General features: G+C 40.4%; 1 protein-coding gene across 3 annotated transcripts in view; it reads left to right on the top strand.

Annotated features, from left to right (window-relative positions):
- Positions 1 to 17,211, top strand: part of PARD3B (par-3 family cell polarity regulator beta) — a 447,999-nt gene that overhangs the window by 407,154 nt on the left and 23,634 nt on the right. For 2 of the 3 annotated variants that reach the window (XM_052791531.1, XM_052791532.1), the window contains one exon: positions 9,645 to 9,724. In XM_052791531.1, the coding sequence (XP_052647491.1) occupies positions 9,645 to 9,724 (80 nt within the window). Of the gene's footprint in view, positions 1 to 5,686; positions 6,022 to 9,644; positions 9,725 to 17,211 lie in introns of those variants that run through there. The other variant, XM_052791533.1, reaches the window with a different exon arrangement.

Raw genomic sequence — 17,211 nt, 5'->3', positions numbered from 1 at the left:
TTTCCAGGTACTGACACTGTCATTTCATTTTCCCTAAAAAGAACACAAGCTTATAGCTGGGCTGCGAAGTGTGGCCATTACATCCTGGCATTGGTGCCAAGAACTATGCTGACTTAGCTAGAGAAAGATGCTGAAAGCCCCTGACTTTGAGAGAAAATTCAATTCAATTTACTTCATACAGTGTCTCTCATGAAGTATTTCAAAATGCCTTATATCAGGAGATAACATAATGAGAAAATGCTTTAGAGAACTGGGTATTCAGATAGCAAGACAAAATGATACACAACAATGAACTGGAGTAAAAGAAAAGACGACTGTCATTTAAAAGCAGTAATCATCTGGATAAGTAGTCTTGTAAACTAATTACAGTGAGAAGAGAAGCAAAGAATGCAAGACTGGGAGGAACAAGAAGCAGCTTAGTTTCAAACAGGCTAAGGCAGAGGACTGGTTTCATGGGGGGGGAAGGAATTGTGCACAGTATTGTAGAACAACTGCAGGAGATATGCTTTAGAAACGTATTCACATGTATGTATTATGTATGCTGTATATTGCATCAGAAGTGTATCTCATTGACAAGTTAAGTTATTTAGTGGCTGGGAAGAGATTAATTACATTGGCCTGGTTCAGTGGAAGAGCAACTGAAGTGTGCCCTTGTAGTTGGAAAGAATCAATGCTGATGGGTGCCGAGGCTTTTTTGGTTTGCTGCTATTAAGTTTTGCTGTCAGCTGAAGGGCCTCTGTTTGCCTCTACTCTGAGAAAAGGTTTGCAAGTGAGGGTGTCACAAATCTGGTGCTCATTAAAGACAATTAAGAGGTAGAATTAACCAAAACATATTATATGACTAATGGAAAAAGAAGCCACCCACAGAGACGGACACAGGCCAGGAAATGATCTCATTTTGCATGGTCACAGGAAACCATAGTCCTCCAGCACTGGGGATCGCAGAGCTAGGGTTCAGAAAGCAGAATATTATCTTTGCGGGGCTGTGCAAAAACACTCTGCAGTTTTGGCTTCACCTCCATCTTTGCTATTTTCTGTCTACTTAGTGTTGCAAGATACAGCAAACGCTGAGAGCTTGTTTTCTACTAAGCTAAGGCAATTGCCATGTTTTTAAACTGTTATGGGAACAGCCTGTTTCCCTTTTAAAGTTCCCATCTGTGTTTGTATTTCCCTCAGTCTATTGCCTTTATAGAGAATTTTCCGCTCTCTCTAAATCTAAACCATTAGTTTCACCTCCTTGAACAAGAGGTAGGGCATTACTGAGGAGGAAAAGTAAATCCTGAGATAATCAGCCCTGCTTAATTCCAGCATGGAGCACTGCTGCTGTCATCAGTGTTCCTGGTGTTCATTGCATAGGGAGAAGGGACAATGACTGTAAGTATGTACATCTGTGTGTGTACGTGTGTATATATGTGTACGTATGTGTATGTATGTGTACAGAGAGACAGACAGAAGGGGAGCATTTAATTGCCTAGCAATCTGACTGACCAAGTAGTGTTCTGATTGCATACAGCTGATTTTCTCAGTGAAAATTTTCAAAACTACTCACCAGCAAAACCAAGATCATCAGTGACTCTGGAGCGTGTGTCTGTGTTTCTTATGGGGAAGAGAAAGGATGGTTTGATTACTATCTCTTTTTTCCTTTAGACAAGGATGTTTTTCTCACCCAAGGGAAATGCATTCAAGCAGCATGAACATAACTATTAATCAACACTTAAGCAATAATCAGTGAATGAAAAATGATGACCAGAAACTGAAAATGTACTTGCATAGCTACTTTGGCACTTTTCCTTTGAGATCATGCCCTTGCATTTTAACATGAACAATTCTTATAAAATTAGTGCTGATATATTCCAAAAGGTGGTGATTTAAAAAGCCAGCACTTATTTTTCACTTAAAAAAAAAAATGCTAACAGTGAATGATATATTAAGATCTGCATGAGTAATGTTATAAAGCTACCTCAATAGTCTCTGAGATAGATCCTCAGTTGATGTGGACCAATAATATCTTATGGTGTTACTTCAGAGATGGAGATGCCGAGATCATCATCACTAGAATGCTGCGTTCAAATATGTGAAGACGTGTTCAGGATACAGAGATATAAATGTTTTTACTGTGTATTTTCACCCAAAAAGGAGATACAGCCACTGGGAAATGCAGGTGTATGTCAGCTTTGGGAATGCCTCCAAGAGGAATCAAATGCTATTGAAATTAAAACAAACCACCCTCATCAGTATTTAGCATGCTTTCCTGAATCAGGGCCAAGGTATGTGGTAACACCCAGCAGAAACCAAGGCTGTGAGACTCTACTAGGAGTGCAGTGATACTTTCCTTTAGTTCTTCAAGATGTTTTTTTGACAAACTTAGTCACAGTTCTAATAGCATCAAGTGTTCTCTGGAATAATCTCAAAGCCAGACTAGTATAAAATGCTGAAAGTGAGTGTGTGCTTAATAAAAAGAAGGCTCAACATTCCCTGTGACTGAGCCCAGAAAACAGAACTTTAATAGTCTACAAGATCATGACTTGGTGATTGGGATGTGAACAGGCATCTATAGCCATCTGTTGGTTCACCTTCCCAAATTATTTACCCTGTATTTTCTGTTGACAAGAAAATAAAAAAGTTTAAAGTAGGTGCCAGGCTGCCCAAAACAAACTTTGAAGGCATCAGACCATGATTTAAGAACCTCTAATGATTACACTCCCAAGATGTCTGTAAAATGGAGTGGGAACAGAAACGCAAGGTTCCTCAGGACCTGCTGGGAAGATACTGCTTCCTTCCTTATTCTTAAACTGTCCTACGAGCAAGTTTGTAACAGGGAAGTTGAAAGTGCTCTCTCTCCAGTGGTGGAGGTAGTTTTGAGAGTTCCTGTGGAACATCATCTTGGTTTGCCATTGCAGCCAGTTAGTGAAGAAAAGCACCACTACGAATATCAAAAAGAAGTATTAAAGGTGCTGTCTTACATCCAAACAATGGTAAAGCAGTAACGATGGGCTCATATAACATTAGACTCTTCTTTGAAGACTGCTTCTGTCATTAAAATCAATGCAACTTAATTAAAGCAAATTATAGATAGATACATCTATAAATAAGATATTAAAGTGCGCTGCTGAATATGATAATTGCTGCATATTTAGCAATCAGCGTGTGTGTTCTGCTTTTGCCAGGAGGGATTTCTTTCAGTGGAATCAATGGAGCTTTATTAAAAACCATCCAAATTAGAGGGAGAAATGATGAGTGTTATAATAACGCAAAATCACTGTTTCAACTTTCATTGCAAAACTAGGAAAGCAAAATACATCCCTCTTTGTGTATGTAAGGAAAACATTAGGAAAATTCTTTTGAATCATGGACACTGGTAGAATTTTTAATTTTTACCTTTTGATGGAAAACATAAAAAAGCTGGATGGAGGAAAACATGTTTTCTGTGTAAATGCTGGAGGTCTTGGAGGGTGGGATAATTAGGGTATCACAGCAGTAAGGAATTAAGATGACCCCTGCGATCAACTTCTTGCATTTCACATGGAACATCCAGTTCACTGCCTTACATAACCCACCTCTGTTTTAACAGTTAAAGAAAGTGTTAGTGAGTCTAATCATGCTCTTAAATTTCACTTGCGGTCTCCAGAATCAGGCAGACTGTTGAAATGCAAAAAATAAAATGGGTGAATTTTGGTGTTTCACCTGTGTATGAAACATTGAGACCAGGGTGGGGAACAAATCACTTTTACCTCTCTCAGTTTTTCTTCAGTTTTCACTTAATTGAAAACAAAAACCAACTGTGTCTCAGCAGAGGGGAGACCTGAAGGTTAAAGGGCAAATTCCGTTATACCACACTCTTTTTGGCACGCTGAATCTCAACCCATGTGATTAGAAACGCTCACAGACAAAAGAAGAGCTTTGAGAACAGAGGTCAAACCAGCATCTGAATCAAGTCCTTTAACAGATGATCACAAGACTATTGAAAAATGTACTAAGCAATGCAGCAGTTCTACGTGCCATGTTTATACACAGACTTTCAGGCAAAAAGCAGAACTGGGTAGCATTTTCAAAGCACTTGGGCGATAGCAGAGCACGTGTCTCACTCTGCAGCCTTCCTGGGATGGCTCCTGTCTTTTAGTGCACATCAGTCGTATAAAATACAATGGTAGTATCACGCCATTTTTTCTGGGGAGAAAACCACAATGCACAAGCTCAAGTGACTTTCTTGAGCATACACAGTGAATAAATGAAAAAGTTAGGAGTCCCAGGACTCCTACCTTCGTAAGCTCTTCCTGATCTCCCATAATTTTAAGTAAGTCAGGCATGACTCAAGTAGAGTCAGCAGTGTTTTGCACTGGGTTCACAAACAGGTAGCTAAAATCACATCAGCCTTGGTGAAGTTTTGCTATTGCTACTTATCTAGTGGGCAGCGCATGCTCCTCATTTTCTTTCTGATCTTAATGATAATTGAAATGTTTGGAGGAGACTTACTGTTCAGAAGTGGGGGAAACAAAGGGTTAAAAAGAAAAATTAAAAGGGCAAAGGAGCTGTTTAGCGTATAAGTGAAAAATGAGTAAGCCTGAATGCAATGCCCACTGTGTATTATTCCTTTTTAAGAGTGTGAAACTTCTGACTCTGAGCTTTTGTTTTTCTATGGCTAGTTAAGAAGCTTTAAACAAATTTGTTAACAAACTGATCTCTGCAAAGATGATCAAAGTTTTCTGTGTGCAGCTCTAAATAAAATACCTGCAGGAGAGGGAACGGTGACTGCAGCTTTCTGAGACAGCCACCCTGAAAATGGCTCTGCATCATTCTTTTCTTTATGAGGAGTACCCACGGTCTTGGGTCTTCAGCATGCCAACTTCACTCGGGACGGACATGGAGCAGGGAGCTCGGGTAGCTCAGGTGAGAATTTGTGACAGGAGGTAGAGCCCTAGGTGAAAACACACTGTCCTGCCAAATGTGTCTCCACTGTTATGGGCAAGGAGCTGCTGCAGGCTTCCATTTGCAGGGAGGTAGCTCTCACCTTGAACTGTGTGCAAATGCACAAGAAAAAGTTGATTTATGAAGCTTAAACTTTAAAAAAGATCGCTATAATTGTTATTGTTCATACCGCAAAGGCTGTCCAACCCCAAATACCTTGATCTATATGAAAGGGGCAAGGGAGGTTTTCCTCGTAGCAGCTAGTCTTTTAGTCTTTAACAAATGCTCCAGGAGGAAGGCAATGTAAGGCAGGTGAGGAGGAATGAAATGCAGTGTCTCCCAGGAAAAAACACGGCCTCTTGCACTTTTCTGCACCGTTTTCAAGGTAGTCTCAAGCTTCTGGATGAAGTAAATCCTTTCTCTGCTCTTAAAGAACTGTTCTTCTGCAGCCCCAGAATTTTCCTGTAAGCAAATCTTAGACTTACTTCAAGATACCTGCATGCAGATATAGTCTACTTATGCCTTATAATTTATTTGCAAATATTTGAATGCTCTAAGATAATTGTTTCTGGCTTGATCTAGAAGTGCATGTTCACGTTACCTTTTTTATTTTTTTCCTGGGAAGTTTTCCTAGGGAGAATTGGCAAGTTAGAGATATTTGCTGCTAGCTTATCACTTCCATGTATTAGAAAACTTGAAGTGCCCCACAGTTACCATGTTTGCCAAGGACATAGCTTGCACTGACACCTACACAGCTTTTGTTTTCTCTTTTTCTTTACAGTTCCTTTCCCCTTCTGTCTGTTTTGGATCTGCATGTGAAATGTGAACCTATGAATCTTTCTACAGTTTTCTGTCTTGAAACAACTGTGGATTCCATTTGTCCAGGGAAGTGGAGGGAGCTGCAGCCTGTGCTTGTTCTTCTCTGCCTTTTGGCCCTTCACATTGGTCTCCTGCTGAAGGTTGTAGACTTAGAGAGAGGAAAGCAGCACACAGTGCCCACACCGCTCTTCAGTCTGTGCTTCCCTCAGCCTGGTTCTGCCCCTGGGGACTGGCAGGGGTTAATTAAAGATGCAGAGGTGTCATGGGGTTTTTTCTGAATGCGTCAGCATTTCTATCGCAGAAATCTTGTTTGTTGATGGTAATTATTGGTTTTTAAAAAAAGAGACTTGAACAACAAAAGTGTTGCTAGCTGTGTAGAAGAAAATGCCTTTCTGGCACACAGAAAATCCTGACCATGAAGGCATCAAGTTATATGGATGCAATGTCTTGCCCGTTTGTCTGGTACCTTGTCTCCACGTGTGGCCACAGCTATGTCCTTCAGAGAATTCATCGGGATTCCCAAAAGGGCGACTAAGAGAAGAACCTGCTGGTACAGAGGTTTCTGCCTGCTCTCCCTTTCAGGGAATGGCTGACTCTTTGAGGCTTTACCTCTCTTCAACCTGTCAAAGGCTTTACTGTCTTCTGCTAACCTGGTGCTAGTTGTTCTGCTTCATATGTGTATCCAGTTTATTCATTTTCCGTTTTACAAAGTGGCCGTACTTTGCAACAGTTAAGTTTCATGAATTGTTTGTTGTTGTTTTTTGATAAAGATAGCATTTCCTTTCCTCAATTTAAGCATGCTGCTCTTTTAATTGCACTGATGGGATGATCGCTGTTTCTGTGTTTATCTCTACCCCGTTATTTTTGCATATTCATGTTTTGCTTGTTAGTTGAGGCCGCTCTAGACTAAGAGATGATCTTTTCATAATGATGGCTCTTATTTAAGTTGATGTTGTTAATTTAAACCCTAAAAATACAGGAGCATGTTTTGGATCATTCTTTCTGCTATGCATTACCATACATTTGTAAAATGTGTATTTTATCTGCTGTCATGTTCTCTCTTTACTGGTGGGGTTGTTGGTCTCAAAAACTCTTCCAGCCGCCTCTGATATGGACTCAGCCAAGTAATGCACCTTCCGTCAGCTCCCGCGCCTCACTGGTCACCTCACTGGTCACCTCATGGTCAGCGTCCATTTGGCTTTGATAGGACTTCCAAGTTTTAATTCTTTTTTATTAAGGTTACTGTTTGTTTGCCTAAATATTTTGTGATTATTAACTACATGGTTAAAACCTCTGCACCTGGACTGAGGGCCAGCTTCATACATCCTGTTTCAAGGAAGGAGGAGAAGCTGGAATATTTTGATCTTGTTAATTAGTACCTTTCACGTCGATTTTTAGCTTAGTTTGTTGTAAAAGACAGCAAAGAACCCTTTGGTTTGACTCTGTCTGAAACATAAGTAACTTCTATGAAGGAAGAGTTTCCGTTTTCGCAATTTCTCTTTTCATTGGGGTAGTATTTTATTCCGGGCACCATTTTGCTGGTGGCTGAGTGATGATACATTTTTGCTGTCACATGGACAGATGGAGAAGGGAAAGGAGAAGAAATGGCTGAGTCTTTAATTAGCCGTGCAGGGCCAGAACATGCTTTTCCAGTGCATCAGGGGTTTTATATAGGGTGTGGAGACTCAGCCACTCGATGGATCCAAATTAGCAAAATTGTGTATCCACCGCCAGGGTGTTTCTATGGCAACTGTCTCTCAAATCATATATACAAACAGACCTGGCGGGGGGTATAGCCTTCTATTTGGTCTGTAGGAAGCCATCGGAAAAGGGGTGTTTTCAGGCTGCAAAAAGGCCTTGCAGTGTAAATATTTTTTTACTTTATGGTGACTGGTATAAGTTTGGGGATCACTGCTCAATGCTGATGCAATTCCGAATCTGTTTGTGGTTTTGCACATTGACTGGCTGCTCTTATTCCTGCTAGGTGTGACAGTGATCACCAGGAAACTTGCACGGGGTGGCAATGCAGAGTTACCAGGCTCATCCTTTAGCTCATAAACATCTTGCCGCTGCACATAATTAATAGCCTATCTACAGCCACGCAGGTAGACTGTATACTACATGACTTTTGTGCTGAGCCAACCAAATTATACATTCATTTCTTGTCCCCTCGTTCTTCTTCATGAAACAGCAGAAGTGTGGAGGCTCTTCTCTCACCAGCATACCTGGTGAATTAAGGGAAATTATTTCAACCTGATAAAATTAGCAGTGTAAGAACAGCCAAAGTGGTTGTGACTCTTCACCTAAGTGACTCTATCTTTATAAATTCTCTCTACATGTCACTTTTTCTGGTGGAAAAAATGAATGAATGATCCATTTAGCCTACTGCCCTCTTTTTGAAATGTAGGGCAATTACTGTTATTTTTTGCTCATCCAAAATGCTAAAGCATGGGTCATTTTGAATCAGAGGTGGTTATTTCTTGTGGCCATCAGTTCCATGAGGACTGCTTTCTGTTTTGAGTCAGATAAAGGGGAGTTAGCAAGAGGCCTGTGCTAAATAATTTTTTTTCACTTATGAGTATCTGGGATGTTCAGTGAGTGGCAAGGTGCATAACGGTATTTGTCTAGAATAATTCCTAAGCTTGCCTAGTAGCTCCAAGGGATAGTGCCTCTCTCTGTATTGGACTTGGCTTATGTAATAGGTCCACAAGAGACTGTAAACAGAAATGCTATGTAAAGGTAGATAAGACTTACTACAGCTAAGTGCACAACCTTTCCCATTGTAAAAGCTTATACATCTCTTCAGTGAGAATGGTATATTGTGCATAAATTACAGGACTGACAGAAATGTACTCTAACCTGTAGAATGTGAAAAACATGTTAATTTTTGTTTGTTTTCTCTTTCTCTAATCAGGCATTTGCCGAAAGCTTGGTGTGATTTATTCTTTTATTTTTAATGAATTGTTAAAAATGTTTGAAAAGGCATTAAATCTTCCTTTCTGCTATTAATCTGTAAAAGGGGAAGGGGATTTTAAATGGCCTCTTAGTATATTGCTTTATAAAACTGCTGATTCTAGCAGCACTGGAATAGGAATACATACTAATGTAGGAAACACTGAAGGCAGTCAGAGCCTCCTGCATTTATGGAGGAAAAGACTAATAGCTCCGTTTTAACAAGGCTCTTAACACTTTGGGCAGTCAGCAAGCATTGAGTGAGTGAAATTGGGAGAGCTCCTGTGTGCTAAAAGCATTGAAGTTCACCATTTTGTACCCCAGTTGGAGCCTTCCCGATAGAATTGCGCTCTGCAGCCAACTCTGGTTGCCATCTTGAAAACAAACCAAGTAGCGAGCTGGCATTTTGACTGAGCACACTAATGCTTCACTTTTGAAATGGCACCAGAGCATGATAAATGCACTTAACTCCCAGCTGGATACTTAGCTTTGCGGTGGCGTTAGGGAAAGTTTCCGGATTTGTGTTAAGAATGAAAGCAAAGCCTGTTTATATCACGTTTTATACTTGAGCAAAACACACAAGTTTGTACTTGGTACTAGCTGTGATTCAAGTAGTTACGTCACTGGAATCAGAAGGGGAGTGCTTAATTAGATTACAGCCTCATGTTACTGAATTCTAGGAGGAAGGCCAGCCAGGGAAGGAGAGAGAGTATCCCGGCTAGCACACAGATGAGGAAAAGGCTCTGAAGATTGTACCGGTTCTAAACAGTTCTTTGATACAGAAGCCTTTCTTGTTAGCAGTGATAAGATTATGTATGGGATTTGGAGCTTCTTTGAGCCCCTGCCTTTCTTTTGTTGATTTTGGCATGTTGCAGCATCATGTGTTCTCTGCTTATCGTTTTGAGATGCATTGTTAGTAGCTGGGCTGCATAATTGATCTTCATCTCTAATTACTCTCCTCTCCACAGGTGCCTGGAAAAGGTCCAGATGGGAGCTCATACAGTCTCCACTTCGAGGGGATGGAAAGGCAGTATGCATCCTTACCCAGGTACAGCACTGAGCGTCATACACACACACTCTGGTTCACCCTCCCTCTGATGGGTAGGGAAATCAGCCCACAGCTGATGTCAGGCTCCAACAAATAGAGATTATTTTGCAGTTTTGTCTTGTCACCTTCTGCTGCTGATTTAGTGCCATCTTTATAACTGTACTATTAATTTGGACTTTTGAATTTAAAAAAAAAAGTCTGTCATTGAACATGTCAGCAAGAGTCATGATCCACAGGTAGAGAACATGACATTGAGGAAGCTGGCTCTGCAAGAGTTAGAACGGGTCGTAGCAGGGCATAAATGACCGAGATTATAGTGATATAATCCTAGCTGGCATTGACAGAGTACTGCTGTGGAAAGCCTCCACTACAGCAGCCACTGCTACTGAAGTCCCACTGTTGCTGCAGGGACTGTCTGACTAGCAGTCCTACTCCAGTAGAGCATCTCTGTGCTTTAACTGAACACTGTGGAAATGAGAGTGAATTCTCTGAGGGCTTTTTTTAATTTTTAATCCTTATCAACTCAATGAAGAGTAATTCTAGTCTGAAACCAGTGGGGCATAACAAAAAGGAAGCATTTCAGAGATTTCAGCCCTGTTTCTATGGGAGTTCTAATAGCAGAGTGTAAGATTTAGCAAGCCAGAAAGGGGAGCGAGAGGATGCTAGAAGAGATAGTGGGAAGCAGTGGGAGGAAAACAAAAATAGAAAAATATTCCCCCTTTAGAATTAGAGGGCTGGGAAAGACCTTAGAGGGGTTGCCTAGTCCACTTCTTGGACCTACAAGCAAGATAATTTGTAAAAGCAAAGCAAAACCAGCTATTTACAAGCAAGAAGAGATTCTTTGTTGTGAACTAGTGCTGGCATTTAGGAAATCAGTGAATAGTTTCTTTTTGCTTCTTTTTCTTTTTCCACTGAGCTATTTACATTCAAAGGTGTCACTGGAGAGACTGATTGATAAATATGTAACACTGTGTCCAATTCCAGATGAAAATACAAAGAATATCTTACTTTTGGAAACCAATGTATAAAGGCTGTCTCACAAGACATTGTCGGATGTTTGTAGGCATTTTTTAATGTATGTGGTTTCTAAACCAAAGGATGTGTCTATAGTTTAGTTACTGCCTTCAAATGATATCTGTGTCAGCCATCGTTTTGGAAATTTGTCCTGTGCAGTAACTGGCTTTTCTAACAGAAGCCTGCTTTCCAGCAGTGTGTCCTGTATGTATTTCCTGACTGACTGTGGATATTCTTACTCTCCTAGGTAAATAACCATCTTTTTTTGTAGTCCTCCAAAACTCTTGTCTCCTGTTATGTTTTTAGCAGTGTTTTTTATAGGTTAGTTAGATGTAGTTTAATTATGCACACTCTTTTTTATCTATTTTAATCTTCAATTTTGTTCAGTACTTCCTTGTGAATTACAAGAATAAATTAGCAATTGGTGTCCAGTGTAACTCTCTACAGCAATTTTTGTAGTCCTGTATCATGTCTCTTTTTATTTGTTTTCCCTTCAAGCTAATCAACCTTATTTTTTCAATCTTTATAAAATGGAATTTCCCAGTGAAGTAACTTCCATCACCCAGAATTCTTTTTTTTCCTCCAGTATTCCTTTCCAGCAAGGATGACCAGAAGTGAGCACAACAGTGCAGATGCAGACATGCCCTTGCTTTATGCAGCAGTGTTCTCTGTATTCCTTCTGTCCCGTTCCTTTTCAAACCTGCTGCATCCTCAGCATGTCCCCTGGGTGTTTGTACTGCTCGCCTCTGCACCCTGCGTTTTTGTGTTTTGTTTGGGGGTTTTTTTAAAGGTAGATCAGATCGTGAATTTCACAGTGTTCTTCCCAAAACTGCCGTTTATCTTGCTGGAAACATGACCCTCCAGCTCTTGTGACAGGTTTGAGTATTTAGCTGGCTGGGACTCACTATTTAGGAAGTCATCCAAACATTCAATAAGCTTTTGAAGATCGGTGTGAAGGGTGTCATTTCTCTCAGTGCCTAAGAAGATTATGCTGGAGAGTGAGAGGGCCTGCACTTCAGCAGGGTTTTGTGTGCTTCCTGACCCGAACACTCGCACTGCTGCGCGCAGGCCATGCCATTGCCATGTCTCCAGAGGGTTTCCACCCTGGCAGGAGCAGAGCCTTAGGACAGCACACCCTTGGGTGTGCCTGCAGTCCAGCAATCGGCTGCTGCCTTTTATACTTACATTTTATAAGTTTTGCAGTTTCATGTTACTGCAGTAATTAAGCCCTGGCAGTCACAAATTACTAGATTGCTACAGTGAAGTCTAAATCCAGAAGAAGGGGATGCGGTCTCATTGCCAGCCACTAATGGAAATGAGTGATTTCTTTTGTTCTCATGGCTGACTGCCCAGCAGTATAGAGGAATCCAGGTAAAAACCACCCATTTGCCAGCCTATTCTCAGTGGAGGATCCATGAATACTACTGTAATGGGCAGCATTATTTAAAAAAATAAGAGAAAGAAATAGGAAGGTAGAAAGAAATACAGAGGTAGTATTTCCTCAAAGAGCAGCTTGCTTTTCCCCAGCATTCTAGTATTATTAGTTCATGGTTTCCTGCCCTTGGGTTTATTCCCCTTCTTGTCTTGTCCTGTCCTCATCTTGGTCAAACCGCTGAGCTCAATTTGGTACGGACGTGATATATAACTGTCTGCGTACTTACGCCATTTAAGTCCAGTTTAATAAGAGATACTTAAAGAGGCTCAGGTGAGGGTTGTAGATGCTGGGAAACAGATTCTTATTGCAGTATTGTGTTGAGTCCAGGAAGATACGACCATTGCCTGCTGCTGTGGTGTGGCACAGGCAAGGAAGAGAGGAAAGCAGCTTGGACTGCAGCCAGTTTCGCTGGATGAGGAGGGAGGAGGGGATCTGTGCTATGTCAAGAGTAGCTGGGACCTACACAGCGAAACTGTTCTGCTTACCTGGAAGACAGCAGGACTCATGCCAGCGTGTGTGGGCATGGACAAACTAAGTAAGAGAGCTTTGGTTTTCCTCCCCACTGAGCAAGAAAGAGGAATGATCACCTGCCAAACAGCTTCATGAATGTCTGGTGCCCCTAAGGCACTACCCCATTCCTGTGCAAAGGCACGCATCTTGCACAAAAGGGGAAGTCAGGTTGCCAGCAGCATCCGAGCACATCTGCTGATGGGTTGTAAAAATCTGAGCTTTGAAATATCATTGCTGCTTTGCCCATTTGTGTTTTATTTTTCTGTCTTTCTCTGAAGCTGCTAATTTAAGCCTAGATATTATGGGCCAAATTCAGGTGATGTAAGTCAGTATTAACTGCATTTGAGGAATTCAGCTGTGTCGAGTGTGCTTGCCTTTTCAGTAGATGCAGCAGCAAATCCAGCGTAGCAGTCTCACTGAGCTCAGTGGTGCCCTTTTTGCCTTTGAGTGAAGGATCTGTTCCTGTGTAAGGTTACATGTTTAATTAAAAGCTGAAAACAGGAGGCAGCAGCCTTTGGAGGAAGGCTTTGTATGTGACTGGCTTAATGAGTGGCCAGCTGAGCTACATAGTTAAGTTTCCAGGTAAAATAATGCCGGTCTGTAGACTTGGTTTGCAAATGTCTACAGAGGCAAACATCTGAATTAGATGATAAGTGGCTGTGGCAGGAGAGTGGCAGGTCTTCATCTCGCACCGCATTGTGCTGTTCTGTCTGCAGAAAAGCAGCAAAGTGGGAAAGACAGAATGGAAGGCTTTGCAAGAGAGATACAGTTCTTTGCACTCAATACTTACATGTTGCCCTGGGGCTACAGCTAAGTAGTGCTGAGTAGTAGTAGTAAGCAATGTTAAATCCTCCTGCTTAGGAAGGAGAATGGCTTGGTTCTTACACCTCTTAGCCTCTTCTTTTGGGAAGAGGAGCAGGGCAAGGGTGTGGGAGCCAGAAAAACATTTGTATTTTTTAAACTATTTTTAATGCCTGTGTTCTTGGTGTAATCCAGAATATTTTCTTGATGGAGCTATGGAACAGATATGAAGCTGAAGCTGCTCTGTTTGTTCGTAGTTTTATTTTTGAGCTTGCTTTTATGGAAGTCTGTTTTAATGTAAATCACAGTCTTGCCAATGGCAGCCTTGTTTGGAGAAATCTCGTGTTCAAGGACACGTTCTTTTCTGTGTTGATGGAAAAGCTGGCTGTGACCAAAAGCAAACTGTCAGACACTGAGACGGGATACTGGTGACATGATGAGTGTAGATCAGAAAGCTCAGCCATCTTCCTGGTAAGAAGTGCTGATTCCAAAGGAAAGCTAATACTCCAGACTTTCTCTGGAATCCTCGTATTATTGAAAAACATGCATTTTTGTTGAGAAAAGGGGTGGGGCTGGAAAGGCAGTAAGAGCATTAGAAAATAATTGCTAGCATGGAAAAACGAGTTCAGGCTGAGTAGATGAGTTCAGCTGTATTGCTGTGGCTGGGAGGAGACAGCTGAGCGAACTGGTAATTGGCTCACAGGAATATGTCTTAAAGGTAACATGCATCTTAAACTGGAAAATTTGCAAATATATTAAGGAACTAGCCTTGCAGTACAGTGGCAGCATGTAGTCTTGCCATGCTGGAAGCTTCCCTTTAGATTGACCATGCAACTTGCACTTCTTAAGGCAGTAGCTAAAAGCAGCACATCCTCCATTTCTAGGTGTGAAGCCAGAAAGGACAATTTTTTATCACCTTGCCTGAGCCCTCCAAGACCTTCTATATTTTTGCATCAAACTAAATTTCAATTTTGATCCATCGCATTACTTTTATAAATAAATTTACAGAAGCATCTAACCTAGAATTAAAATGTCATGTTGTGGAGAATTCATTACATTCTACAGACATTAATTATTTTACTGTTTAAAAAGATTATGCCTTTTTTTTTTCCCTAAGTCTGAAATTACCCAATTTCAGTTTCTAGTACTATGGTAAATATTGTTTCTGCTAGATTTTAAGAGCCAAGCTTGCAAAATACCTTCCCTTCAGTACTTCTATGCAGCGATCATTTATGTTATCTTTTAACCTCCTTTTCAATAAATTAAATAGATTGAGCACTTAGGTCTTACTCTATAGAGCATGAAAACAGCATTGACTCAAGGGGCCGGAGTCCCCATGCAGTCAATTTATGAGGTAGCCTCTGGAGTTGAGTCAAAAACATTTCCAACTCTTTGGATCAAAAGCAAAGTTTCTGTAACACCTATGTCATGAAGAGATAAGGTTCTTCAAACAGAAAGAATGGATTACTTAGCAAGTTTCATTAGCTTTTTCTTGCACTCGAGTGTTCTTGCCTTTATTTTACTAACCAAGTTTATTTCAAAATGCAGGATTTCTGCAATTTAATTGAATCCCAAAAACGTCATCAGAAAGTGACTTGACACAAATCACAAGACAAAGTTAATTGTCTATTAAATAAGTCATCATTCACCATTGTCTAGCAGAATATGAAATTAATATACTGACATTACTTAAATATGTATATAGTGTGTTCTCCTGGTTAACAAAAAGAAATCACAATTTTAGTGCAGACTGTAATTAGCTGCAAATCAACTTGTCAGAGCATTCCCGACCTAGGGGAATTGACTAACCAAGGAGCACAGATGAAAAAGCAAGGTTTAAAATCAATTATTTAAATCAAAATTCCCTGCTTGTTGGTTTAAATCACAATTAATTTTTTTGCTTTAAATCACTTTGATTTAACTTATTCCATCCCACATAGCAAAAAATCTGTCCCCCTTCTCATTTTGTATTCTTCATTTACATTCCTCCTTGACATCTAACAGTATGTTGCACAGCATTGACCCAGCAGTACAGTCATGGTAATAGCTATTAGCTGAGGGATGTGACGTCCTGGTTGTTTTTTGATGTTGACCCATCTGCACTGACAAGTGCCATGCACTGGCACAGTGGTTCTTGGTAACGGTGTCAGCGTTGCTCTGTCCCATAACACTGCTGCTGTTCTGCCAAGTTATCTTCCAGGGACCTTCTTGGTGCTCAGCTACTTCTTAGTAATAGACTGCCTCTCAATTTTCCGCTGTTCCTCTCATCAGTTGACTTCGTTACATGGCTCTACTGAATTGGCTTTTTGGGGTTTTTTGAGCCCAAAATTTTGCTTTATGGCAGGCAGAGGGTGGCAATGCTGATGCAGACTGCAGGTATTGCAGGGAATGCCATTGCTGCCTTGTAGCACTGTTTAAATTGGAGCATCGTTCACCTGGTTAAAAAGAGCATCTGCAGATATACTTTCATAAATGGGGCGGGGAGTTTGCCGAAACTTTAATGGCAATGAAATAATTTATCAACCCAGTCCAGAAGCACCGAAGTCACAGTCTGTCAGTGAAACCACATTACCGGACATATATTATACAGTTACAAAGCAAACCTATTAACTTCTGGTGCATAATATAATGCCCAGTATTTTTAATAATGCCCAGATTTTTCCTCCAAAGTGGTGGAAAACAGTGAAGGGCACAGTGATAGGAAAATATTTTGTAGGTCCGGTTAGCTGAAAAAAGTCTGTATGATGTCCCCCACTTCTCATACTGATTTAAATTAAGATAAGAGGGTCAAGACAAAGATTTGAGAACCAATTGTGAGTATTTTTTAATTTTCAATCTAAATCTTTTTTTTTTCAATATTTCCCTGACATAACTGCAAAACTAAGATGACTTGATAATTTGGAGTCTTAAATAGGATTAGAACGAAGTAGGGCGCAAAAATGAATGGGCCACCTAATTTCATCATCCTAGTCATGTGAAATACAAATAATATTTAAGGAGTATATTCTACGGTATACTTGATTATTAACTTTCTCTTCTGTTTTAATCATCTAAAGTAATATCAGTAACTCAGGGATATTTTTTAAATACGATTTTTATCTTGACAGCTGTACTTTCATTGAAAATGCAGCAAAATCTTATCTGTCTGTATTTTCCAATGTGGTGATCTCATTATAAATGAAATATGTGTACGGTTTTATTTGGGTTTTAAGTCCTGGCAGATGAATTTAGAATCAGTTTTAATGGCAATACTGGTCGTACTCAAGGACCTCCAAGATATGTTGCAATAAACCAGCCAAGATGAAATACAGGCAAAGAAAAAAGATCATTCTTGCATGCTAGAGCACAAGCTTGGGAACCAAGCTGATGTGCTCATTAAAAGATTAGCTTAAATCCAATATCAAACAGTTTAAGATTTGCTTAACCAACTTTACTTAAGTCTGCAAGATAATAAAACTGATTGCTGTGGCAACTGCCCAGTATCTCTGAGATGTCAGGAAAGTCATTGTATTTCAAGGACAGAGTCCAAATCCGTAGCAGGACACTGGATTTGTGATACGTACGTGCAGCAGAAAGCTGGAAGTGCTCTGTTGCAACTTGTTCTGGTTTATCTCTGTTTCAGTTACTCTGCTGCACCTCAGTGTCGTATGTGAAGTCTGAAGGTTTTTCTGTGTGTGGTGTCAAAACACATTTGTCCAAAAACATGCAGAGTTCATAAATAACCTGT

The sequence above is a fragment of the Harpia harpyja genome, chromosome 7, assembly GCF_026419915.1.
Source record: "Harpia harpyja isolate bHarHar1 chromosome 7, bHarHar1 primary haplotype, whole genome shotgun sequence".
NCBI classification, from domain to species: Eukaryota; Metazoa; Chordata; class Aves; order Accipitriformes; family Accipitridae; genus Harpia; species Harpia harpyja.
Note: the sequence above shows the minus strand (reverse complement) of the source record. Positions and strands in the feature narration are given on the sequence as shown.